Source organism: Cricetulus griseus, chromosome 6, assembly GCF_003668045.3.
Source record: "Cricetulus griseus strain 17A/GY chromosome 6, alternate assembly CriGri-PICRH-1.0, whole genome shotgun sequence".
Classification (NCBI taxonomy): Eukaryota; Metazoa; Chordata; class Mammalia; order Rodentia; family Cricetidae; genus Cricetulus; species Cricetulus griseus.
Window position 1 is genome coordinate 73584924 of NC_048599.1, and position 12182 is coordinate 73597105.

Here is a 12182-nt window from a genome sequence, read left to right on the forward strand (position 1 = left end):
AAGCAGATGCTCCAACAGCTTATGTCACATTTGTTCTTATTCTTTGAGGGTATAGCTATGGTGGAATGGCCGACTTAAGTAATAGCCATCAGTGACTTACGTGACTTTTCTCCCCCTCTATAGTCTTTGATCACTTTTCATTTCATTTCTGGGTCAGTCACCTGATGACAACTTACTGTCAACATCTTGTATGCTTTGGGACCATAACAAAAAAAACGTGAGATTTAACCAAGCACATATGTGGTATACACAAGATGAGGCTACTGTTGGCTTCTCTTGTTGAAACACTATGTGATTGTACTGTTTTATGGAAAATAAGTAGGAAAATGACTTAGAATATTCTGATCTGTCATCGTAAAATGGCAAGTTTGTTCATGGTCCCTAAGAGCATGCACTTAGCCTTGAAATGGCTCTTTCCTAGATTTTCTTCATGAGAGAACTGTTTAGAGGAAAACTGATGGAGAATAAAAGCATAAGCAAAACCAGCAGACAATTCAGAACAGACTTACTACACTCTGGCTGCAAGCCAGCAAGTACACTTGCCATCTTCTATCTTAAGAATAAAGGCTTAATACTAGATTTTGGGAAATAGGCACTTAGACAAAATCATTTTTAAAATATGAGTTTTTGACACTTGAAGGATTTCATTCCAAACTCTCAATTATATAATTACAAAAAAAAATCATGTTTCAGGAAAATATCCTTAACCCTAACATAAAATTCTGATCACTTACCACAGTTAGACAAATGTATATAAAGGAACAAAGCAGAAAGCGTATTTACAAATGTAGACTCTAGAAGACATTGTGAGGAGTCTTTAACAACACTCTACATTCTTTTACAAACTACATTTAAAATGATGAGTCTGGAAATAACGTGAGAAAGGTCATAGCGTGAGAACGTTAACTTTTAAAGTCCAAAATTATCATGTTGATGACATTAAAGTTAACTCAGGGTTTGTACAACAAAGACTAAATTCAAGGACAGATTGTCAAGAGAGGGCAAACTATTCCCATTCAAGTTAATCAATTAGTTCTCTGTGAGTATAAAATACTAACAACCATGAAGTGGATTAAGGTAATTAAAAATTTTGTTAGTTTCTAAACAACTAAAAATGGGTCTTTTCACAGTCCTCAGATAGTTTCTTTTTACCCTTGTTTGTATATTTTTGCTACATGTAAAATCCTCATCCAAAACAATTTTTCCTTTACTTCTGTGTTTTTTGTTTTTTTAAGTAGAAAATATTTTTAAACAAAGAAACATCTGTTCTTTAACTATAGAACTGCTCTTCCACTGACTCCTGGAAGAGAAAACAAAATATTCCCATTTCTTCCTCTACCTACAACCACAAAACAAACCAAAGCAATCCAACTCCTGATGTAGTGTCATGTAGAAGCTAGGTCTGGAACAATATCTCATGCTAGTTCTGCTATATGCTGAGCACAATTATTTACATTATTGACAGATCTATTTAACAGGATAGAATCATCCCAGAGCTTCCTTCAGCAGCAGCTAAAATAGACGCGAACAGCGGCGTCTGCGGATGGGAACATCAAAGACCCTCCTCTGTCTCTCCTCTCCTTGACCCTCATCTGATTCATTCTCATCCTCATCTGATTCATCTGATTCGTCCATGTCTGCTGAGTCATCATTTTCTTCTTCTTCCTCAGCTTCCTCTTCCATCTCTTCATATTCATCAGGACCCATTTCCTTAAAAGAGAAAAATCGTTTGATGAGAAGAATGTCCTTCATTTCTTATAATAATTCTATAGCCTAGAAAATAAATAACTAGGCATGCTAGGCACAAGTTTTTACAAACCTGAAAAGTACAATCACATAATGCAAGACTCTAGACTGTATTCTGTACCACATGTTAAATAATGCTCAATATGGTTTTAATGGTAAATACACTTCACTAAGACAGTACTTGTTCTTCATATAGTAGTTGGTAATTCATACATGGAGGCAGGTATACTATTCCTAAATAAGTCACAATAAAGTTTTAATGAACTTATAGGATGTGTTTATTCTTTATAAATGTGCTTACAGGAACAAAAGACATGAAAATATTAATCAGATACAACCTCTACTGCTAATTTTTACACTGTTCTTATACGATTTTTTATTGAGTTCCAAAGACACATCATTTTAAAGATCAGTAGCCTCTACTTTTGAAAAAGGAGAATTTTTATTTTTTCAGTTGCTTATAACAACAACAGTCACTCATTATCTCCCAGTTCCTGTGGTTGGGTAATGGGAAGCACTCAATGGAACACTTCTGACTTCAAGTCTCTCATGCTGCTACAGTTGAATGGTGACTAGAACCAAGCGTCAACCTCAAGGACTTCTTCACTCACATGTCTGGCACTTGGACTGGGGTGATCCAAGTATCTGGAGCCTGAAGTGGGCACCTCCTTCCACCTTGAAGTTGGATCTCTACATGCCTTCTCCAGCATGGCTGCTTCATAGGAACTGAACTTCTCACACTAGGTCTCATGACACCAAAGGCACACGTTCCGGGGGGAAAAAGAGAACTAAGCTAAAAGCAGTGATGGCCCTTTTCTAACTTAGCCTCAGCCAGTGCCACTTTGCTGATTGCCTAGAGAGGTACAGTTCTAAGATCAGTCAACGCTGCAGGAAAAGGGAGACTTGAAGGCTCTGCAACAGGAGTGATGATGAACACAGTGTCAGAATATCTCTTGGAATGCCATTCTGCTTAAGCAGGCATCCCTAATCAAGTCATGGATTTAACTTAGCTGCCAATTTTCTCTTATACCATCTGAAGACTCGATTATTGTTATATTGGCCAGAATTTGAACAGCCAGGGCTCAGCTGGTAATCTGAATACTGAGAAACAGCACATGATGTCAGCAAAAATCCTTCTACCATGACTTTTATGGTTTTATGGCATTATTAGCACTGCTCTCCCCCTTCCTCCCTTTTTAAAGACAGGCTCTCATTAGCCTAGACTGGCTACTCCAATCTTGTTTTTAATTGCTATCTCCCTAGTTCTCTGAACTCAAGCCTTCTTGGGTCAAACATGCTAAGCCCACCTAAGAACCCTGACACCAAGTGCTTCTTTGGCTGAATCTACTTGGTTCCCTTCACTCCTTTTATATCTCTACATGTCATCAAGGCCTTTCCTGACACATATTTATACTAGATCCCAACAGGGTACTCCTCTTATCCCCTGATTTTTCTCCACCACACTTGTTACTTGGCACAGAGCACATGTTAGTTTGTTTCTTCCAATTAGAATATATAAAATCCAAGGCAGGGCTTTTGATTATATTGTTTACTACAATATTCAGACACATGATCGAGCAAATGAAAATGTAGGAGAAAGAATTGTGGCATTTAGGATTTATTATAACACAACAATAACAATCAGAAAATATGCACAAATGTGACTCATGTGGCATTTCATTATTTTTAAGATTATCTTTTAAATCTAAGGAATGAAGATTTCAAAATTCTGTAGTAGGTACAAAAGGAGGGATGGGGAAGGCTTTGGAAATTCTAAAACATGATCATCAGGTAGTATTAATGAAGAAAACAAGAACTGTTAAAGGAATCAAATGTGGCTCGAGAGAGAAATGCTCAGATGAAAGTCTACTATACAAATAGCACGTAAGAGAGGAACAGAGGGGAATGAACATAAGGAAGCCATGAGGAATGTTCATAGTGCCCTCAAGCACAATAAATACCCCACACAGGGACATTATTCAACTACACAATGTGTATTTACAGTGGTAAGTATAAAGGAAAAGAAATTATAAAGCCTCGTAATTAATCAAACTGGTGGAGGACAAAAAAAGCAAAACACAATTCAATTTCCATATCAAGGAAGATAACAGAAATAAGGTAAAAAAATACAACCCCACTATCTTTTTTTATGTTGATTAAAATAAATCACGAATCTCTTTTCTTTCTATTGACTATCTTTGAGGAAAACATTTTCTATAAAGCAGGTCAACTACTTTTTCTTGTTGTTAAGCAGAAACTACAACTCTAAATAAATACAGTTGAGAGGGTTGAACATGTAAAGGTTTTATTTATTGTAATTTTAAAAGAAACTGATACTATTATAAATGTTTTCTTTTAATTTCTAATATAGCAAATACTGACACAACCATGTAAATGAGTTCTTAAGAGTCATCAATGATTTTTATACATCTAAGGAGGTGATGAGATCCAAAGGCTTGAGAACCACTGTCCTTAAGTAAAACCCATACTTATATATACTGAAACAAATATTAAAAACAAGCAACAAAAGGATCAAGCTGACCCAGCTTGACTGCCTGTCCAAACGTATCTCAATGTTTGTAACTTTAGGACAGGAGTGTTATTGGAGATGACAATCAAAGAACTACTTCCATAAACAGACAGCAATCCTAAGCACTGGCACACAATTATAAACTTCAAAATGCATGAGGCAAATCTGACAAGAATGAAGCAAGAATTGGACAAAGCCTTAACATTAACTGAATATTTCAACAATAATCTCTTTCAATGGCTGAAGCAAGAAATATACAGATGACTTGACAAACACTGTCAAACAATCAACCAGCTTAGCCTGTCTTTTAAAGAATAAATTCTCACATGGCAGAATATACATTCTTTTCAAATACACAAAGGTCATTTACCAAGATATAGAAATTCTTCACATAATCTTGGGCCATGAAACACTAAAAAATATTAGCAATACACAGTAACTTCTCCAACTACAGTAACAGGAACCAATAAGCAAAAGACAACTGAAGAATTTCCAAATACTTGAAAATTAACATTTTTCCATGCAATCATAAGTCAAAGTTACAAGGGATATCTGAGAATATTTTGAACTAAATATTAACTAAAATATAACATCAAAATTTGTACAATACAGCTAACACAGTGGTTAGAAACAGGAAAGGTCTACAATCAATTATCTAAACTTCTACTTTTAAAAGCTACATTAAAAATGAATTAAACCCAAAGTAGGAGAAACAAAGACAACTGCACCAATCACTGGGATAGAAAAAAAAACAAACAGTACAGAAAATCCATCAAAACTAAATGTTGTTCCTTTTTGAATGATCAATAAAAATGATGTGATTAAAAAAGGATATAAATCACCAATATTAATAATAAAAGAGGGTATTTGACTACATCTCTTATAGTCATTAGAAGTATATTAAGGGAATATTGTGAATAACCTTGTGCCAATAAATTCAACATTCAGATGAAAAAAAAATTCCTTGAAGGCACAAATTACCAAAACTGAAACAAGAAGAAATAGAAAATATGTATATTAAAGAAATTAAGTCCATGTTTTAAAATTTCCCCACAAAGCAAATTCCAGTCCCAGACAGCTTCACTGATGAATATCAACCATTTAAGGATAAGATGGTGCCAAGCTCATATAAATGGAAGTCTGGTTTGGTGTAGGCATGGTGACAACACATCTAGCACTTGGGAGGCTGAGGCAAGAAAACAGTGAGTTTGAGGACAGTCTGGGCTACATAATGATACTCTATCTCAAGCCCTTCTTCTCATCTCCTTCACCCAAGAAAGAAAATGGAAGTCTATTACAGGGAGTAGCAAATTCTCCATACTGGAAGAGTTTCTAGCATTCTCCCATTGAGAAGAAAGCTAAAACTTTACTTATAAATCTGGACTAGTATGGGTCCTTTATACTGAAAGAGAATGGATTCTCTTTCAGCAAAGTTAGTGGCTTGTCCATTTTTTCTAGAATTCTCTCAAACCCACCCATTCCAGGAGCTAGGAGGGCATTTTCTAAGCACCCAATGTCTACAACTCAGGTGAATTCTGAATATACTATTCCCAGTATGTAACGCAGGACTTCATACACTTTGCTTAATCATTTTACAGTCCATAAATTAGGGTTATTGCTGTACTTATCACAAAGTAACCTTAAGAATGAGATTTGTAAAATATGCCTGGTTGGCTTGAAAAATAATCACAGGAGATGGCAAAAAGTATATTTATAACCAATAAATCCTCTGTAAAGTTCTCTATAGAATACTAGTTTACTGTATTAAATTGGGAATCTTAGTAAAAATACTGTAGGAAATTGTTTTCCATTTTTAATGACAAAAGTCAAATTTAATGGGTCTTGCTTGGTCCTTTCACATCTTCTAACATATGCAGGCCACATAGCTACTGTTGGGAGCAGTAGAAAAGTCTAATCTGAGAAACAATAAGTAGTTTCTCTGGCTGAAAAGTAAGGAGGAACTAAAATGAACTTATTGTTCATCTCCTTTCATATATTAATATAACCCTAACTTTTTGGAACATCATTTATAAACCACTCATCTACCTAAACAAAGATGGTCCTTAGAATACAAAGTCCTGTAATCCAGCACTAGAAAAAATTTAACTTACCAATCGGGCTATAGACACCCTGAATGTTGGACATGCCATGTGGAATCGGGGGATGGCAACATTAAAGACCTTGTCCTTAAAGTACAGAAAATGGAAGGTATAATACCCTTCCATATAGCCTGATGTTGTAGAAAATGTGGTGCAGCTTGTGTATTCGTATATCCGACCTGGGCTGATAATTGGAAATTCACCTGCATAGAAAATAGTAACAATAAACCAAATTATAAAATTCACTTCTTCTTTAAAGTAAACATGTTCTCAAGATGCCATATAAGTAGTTTGAAAGTAAACTGCACAATTAGGAAAAACTCCAAAAGTATATACAACGAAGTATGGCAGTGATGAGATCATGAGGGTTAAAGTTCTCTTGGTATTTTTTGGGGGCTGAGTACTTTTTACATATGGAGGGCAAAGGACAACTTATGGGAATTGTTTCCCTTCCATCTTGTGGATCCCAGGGATGGAACTCAGGTCATCAAGTTTGGTGGAACTCGCCTTTGTCTGAAGAATCATATTACCAGCCCTTAACAGTTTTTTTGTTTTGTTTTGTTTTGGTTTTGGTTTTTTGTTTTTTTATTCCCTAAATTCTCTACAAGGTAGCAGGTGGGGAATATCTAGTAAAACAAAATTTAAAAGACACACATTTTTTTTCAAAGTTGACATAATCTTTAAAACACAAACAGAAAAGTGTCACAGTTAAGACAGTAGCTCAAACAAACAGAAAGACAATCTAATTCTTATAGTTTCGAGAGACTAAAACATAAGGTTGCAAGGTGAATCCCTAATGTTCAGTCTGGATAAACGTCAGTTACTGAGGAGGGTCTTCACACCAACAACTGGCAAAAGCTGTAATATAATTCCTTAGTACTAGATTTTCTCTTTTTAAGATTTATTTTATATTTCAGCCAGATGTGGTGACATACATCTTTAATCCCAGAATTCAGGAGGCAGATGCAGGTGGATACCTGTAATTTCAAGTCCAGCCTGTTCTACAGAGTTCCAGGCCAGCAAGAGCCATAGTAAAACCCTGTCTCCAAAAATAAACACTTAAGTAAAAACTGTAAATTATAATTATTTATGTATATACATGTGCATATGTGCACATGAGTATAAGTGCTCACAGAGGCCAGAAGGTATTGTATTCCCTGGAGCTGGAATTATATGTGGTTGTGAACTACCTAATGTGGATGCCAGGAACTGAACTTGGGTCTTCCGGAAGAACAGCATCAATAATAACAATGAAAATTAAATCTGTGCTATTAACTTCAACATCCACCTCCAAATTTTATAAAGATTACCAATGTGAAATTTATTTTCTTACTGTCCTGTGCCACCTAACTCATAGAATATAATAATATTTTTTTAAAAAAATAAAGAACACAAGAATAACAATCAAGGAACCCTAGATGATCCACAGAAAGGGAGATCAGTCCCTGTATAATTGAATTTGCTATGGTTTTAGAAAAGCTGACATTTCAGGGACTAAAATGATAAGCTAATGACCTCCACAAATTACATTTATGGGTACACAGTCTAAACTTTCTTTGAAGCAACTGACAGAGAAATGTAAATCTTGGGTGACATACCAACTACTCCAGGTCCTTGAACTTCTTCCACATCCCCTTTAGCATTCGTTATCCTCCAGTAGCGACTATCCAACTGACAGGCCTTCTCCGGAAGGGCATCCCTTGACATTTCAATCCTGGAGAAAGGAGCAGGACAGATGCATTCGTTTTACTTTTTTTTTTTTTTTTTTTTTTTTTTTTTTTTTTTTTTTTGTAATACTATAACATTTGAGTTAATTCCAATGGAGACTTTCAATTGGACTAATTAATTAATTAATCTAGCTCAAAGTCCATGTTAGCTATACATTCTCAAAGACATTGCTTTAACCTGGTTAATTCTCCCCATGGAAATGCTTTCAACTCAATTTATTCACCTATTATTCATTAAGAACCAACAATAGAAGCAGTGGCAAAAATACATGCAAACAATGTGGTTGCAACCATCTTTGGCTGCTCAGATAAAATTCCATTTGGCAGACATTTTTAGATACAGTGCCATGAAAAACTTCTGAAGAACTCAGTCATTTACTCATACAAACCTATGCAACACAATTCTTTTTTTTCCCCCTCATTAGCTTCTAAAAAGCTCAAATTACTAAGTCTCAAGTTACTGGATTTATATTCAACTCTGTTTCTAGACACTATCATTTCCTCTTTCTCTAGGAATCTGCCTCTAATTTTTACATCAAGTAAAATACAAAGGTGTTTCTATTTTAAGCAAGCCTTAATTCTAAGTAGGAACTAAATAAAAACAAACATCTATTCCAGGTGTTGGTGATACACGCCTTTGATCCCAGCACTTGTGAGGCAGAGGCTGGTGGATCTCTGTGAGTTCGAGGCCGGTCTGGTCTACAGAGCAAGTTCCAGGACAGGCTCCAAAGTAGTAGAGAGAAACCTTGAATCGAAAAACCAAAACAAATAAAAAACCCATCTAGACTATACTTGTAGCAACAGGTTATCTTTCTGCCTAAGTACAGAATATTTCTAAGTACAGGGAATTAAAGCATTTGTTTTTATATTTAATCAAATCAAACATTAATACTATGAAGAACTCCATAAATATTTACTGCAATTTAAAATTGAATATAGACAGGCCACATGAAATTTTAAATGCATGGTTTTCTGTTTGGCAAGGTGATAGCTTCTAGATTACATTATAAATCTAAAAAAGAGCTTTGACAATTAGAACTCAGTGGTCCAGTTCCCACAGTATCTGAAACAATAATTCATACTCAGGACACATGCAAAAAAAAAAAAAAAAAAAAAAACATAGTTTGTCAAACTTCTTTGTGAGCACTATATTGTTGAAAATTGACTAACTTTTTTTGCAAACTTCAGCAAGAAACATTTTTTCAAAATGTGCTTTAGCAGGATGGCAAGATGGCTCAATGGATAAAGGCATTTCCTGCCAAACCTAACAAGTTGAGTAGCATTCCCAGGACCACAGGACAGCAAAGAACCAACTCCCACAAGCTAATCTCTGGAGACCCCACACACATACATACAATAAATTTAAAATGTAACTAAAAATTTAGGTATACTTTAGAGCTAGGGAGATGGCTCATTGGGCACAAACATAAGGACTGGTGCTTGAAGCCCTAGAACCTTCTGGGTAGGTGTGGCTGCCTGCACAGGAGGCAGAGATGGTATCCCCAAAACAAGGATTGCTAGTCTAGTTATATTGGCAAGCTCTAAGTTAACTACAAGACCTGCTTCAAAAATTAAGGTGAGTATGATAGAGGAAGACTCCTTCTATCAACTGTAGGCTTCCACATACACATGAACCCACACATATGCAAGCAAACACATACCCACAAAAAAAAAATACAATTTTAAAAATAAATAAAAAATAATTCTTAAATGTACTTTATGGCTGGGGATTGCAGCTCAGTGACAGAGTACTTGCCAAACATGTAGAAGGTTCTTGATTTTATTCATAGGACCATAAAACAGAACAACAACAACAACAACAGAACCCCCCTAAAAGTCATTTTACAGACCATGTCCAAAAAGAGGCAAAAGTGAAACAGCCATAGGATATCTGCACTTTAACTGAGAGGTGAGTCTTGGTTGTTTTTTGTTTTTGTTTTTGTTTTTTTTCCAAGACAGGGTCTCTCTGTGTAGCCCTGAAACACATTCTGTAGACCAGACTGGCCTCAGACAGAGATCCACCTGTCTCTGCCTCCTAAGTGCTGGGATTAAAGGCATGTGCCACCACTGCCCAGCAGTGAAAGTCGAATCTTATGGTTCAGATATAAAATGGTACCAAGGACTCACGTGTTGAAGACTAGCTTGTTTTTGTTTTGTTTTATTTTTTTCTCTGCTTACTGGTCACTACAAAGTGAACAGCTTTACTCTGTGACATTATTCTACACTTCTATGATACTCTGCCAAATCACACTCTGATCCAGAAATGATAGAGCCAAATGGCCATGGACTGAAGCCTCTGAAACCCTGAGCCAAATAAACCCCTTTCATCAGTTAACTGCTTAGCTATTTTGTCATAGAAACAAACTGACAACCACAACAGTCCCATTTAAAATTCTCACCTGATTCGATATGTGAAGAAATAGTGTGGTGGGTGTACAGAGCTGAGTTCTGGCAGAAATGATGTGGACACTGAAACTGTAATATCTCCAGTTGTTGCTACACACTCTGGGTCATGAATGTATCTAGCAAGGAAGGAAATTAAACATGTTTAAATCAACTAGCTTCAATTCTTAAATGGCTTAAAGATATCATGTACAATAACTTCCTTATACTTTACAATTAAAACTTTAAGTTATATTGATACAATCCTGTTGAACTTGAATTTCATAATGTTGGAAAACCTTGGTGATTCTGATTTAGTATAGACAGCAATCAAAGATCCATGGTCATGGATTCAAACCATGGATCAGTAATCAGTTTAGAAACTAACAAGGGCTTCTCTTGGTTCTCAGTGCTATAAAAATTTGGAAGACTTCTGACCATACTCATTAAATAGTGAATATGGCAATGAAAATATGGGCAATGTAAATATCTTGAGCCTCTTATGCATAATTAGTAATTCCTGCCTCTAGTGGAGAAGCCCATGACATATACTTAACCTACTGTTTCTGCCATGAAGGTTACTATGAACTAGTATTACCTGTAACCACCTCTAATACTAACTGCTAACATTTGAATGTCCCAGTTAGAGATAATAAATGTTTGCTATGAGTTAGTTGTTTACTTGGTGTTCATAATAAACCCATTAATTAACTAACTTTTTGTTTTTCAAAGAGAAATTATATAGCTACTGACAGGCTACTAAAACACATTTGGTTTTTTCCTCTTGATTTTTCAAGACAAGAAAAATATGGACTGATTAAATGTTTGGATGTTTGGCTTTGGTGTGAGAATGAAATAGTCAGATTTAGGACAGTGAAGTTCATTTCTTAACCTTTCAGAGAAATCTAATCTCATGATAGATATCTGCAATAGTTAGCCTTTTCTGATTTATAGTAGTTTCAATCCCAAAAGCCTCAACTAAAATACCTGAAAATCTGGTCTCTGATGATGGGGAAACCACCTGATACAACATTGTTGACGTAGGATGTAAACCAGTCAGTAAAGGTAGCACCTATAAACCAAGAAGGGGGAAAATGAGCAAATGGGAAAAAAACTATAGAAGAAACAACCAACTATAATTTCACTATATTTAAGGTATGATACCAAAACTAGAAATATTTATAGGTATAATTCTACTAGTACTTTATTAGTACAATTTCTTTAGACAATTCTTTTTTTCTCTTTTTCCAATTCTTATTGTAAGTGTGGTGTATGCCTAGTAAGTGCCTCTGTATGCACTTGTGCACACACATGCAAAGGACAGAGGATATCACATCCCTGCTTCATCACTCTCCACCTCATTCCTTTGAGACAGGGCCTTTCATTGAATCTGGAGCTAAACTAGCATCCAGCAAGGCCCAGCAATCCTCCTGTCTCTGCTCTATAAAATGCTGGGATTACAGGCATGGGCACACCCAGCTTTCACATGGGTACTGGGACTTGAACTCAGATCCTTATGCTTTCACATTAAGTCCTTTTACCCAAATGAGTCATCAATCCAGTCCTTCTGTTCTCAATTCTATCTACATTATGTCCTTTGTGTTCTCTACTAGCACTATCCATGGCCCCTGCCCAATTCTTGTTAGGGAATTCTACAGCTATTTTCACCTATGTTGTTTTTTGTTTTATACTCAAGAT

General features: G+C 35.7%; 1 protein-coding gene across 2 annotated transcripts in view; it reads right to left on the reverse strand.

The window, feature by feature from the left end:
- Positions 1-606: 606 nt before the first annotated feature.
- Fbxo3 (F-box protein 3) overlaps positions 607-12182 on the reverse strand; it is a 30548-nt gene continuing 18972 nt past the window's right edge. The window contains exons 7-11 of one of the 2 annotated variants that reach the window (XM_027422347.2): positions 11472-11556; positions 10502-10624; positions 7974-8089; positions 6388-6578; positions 607-1710 (exon numbers count right to left, since the gene is read on the reverse strand). In XM_027422347.2, the coding sequence (XP_027278148.1) occupies positions 1513-1710; positions 6388-6578; positions 7974-8089; positions 10502-10624; positions 11472-11556 (713 nt within the window). In that variant the 3' untranslated portion in view covers positions 607-1512. Of the gene's footprint in view, positions 1711-2166; positions 5463-6387; positions 6579-7973; positions 8090-10501; positions 10625-11471; positions 11557-12182 lie in introns of those variants that run through there. The other variant, XM_027422349.2, reaches the window with a different exon arrangement.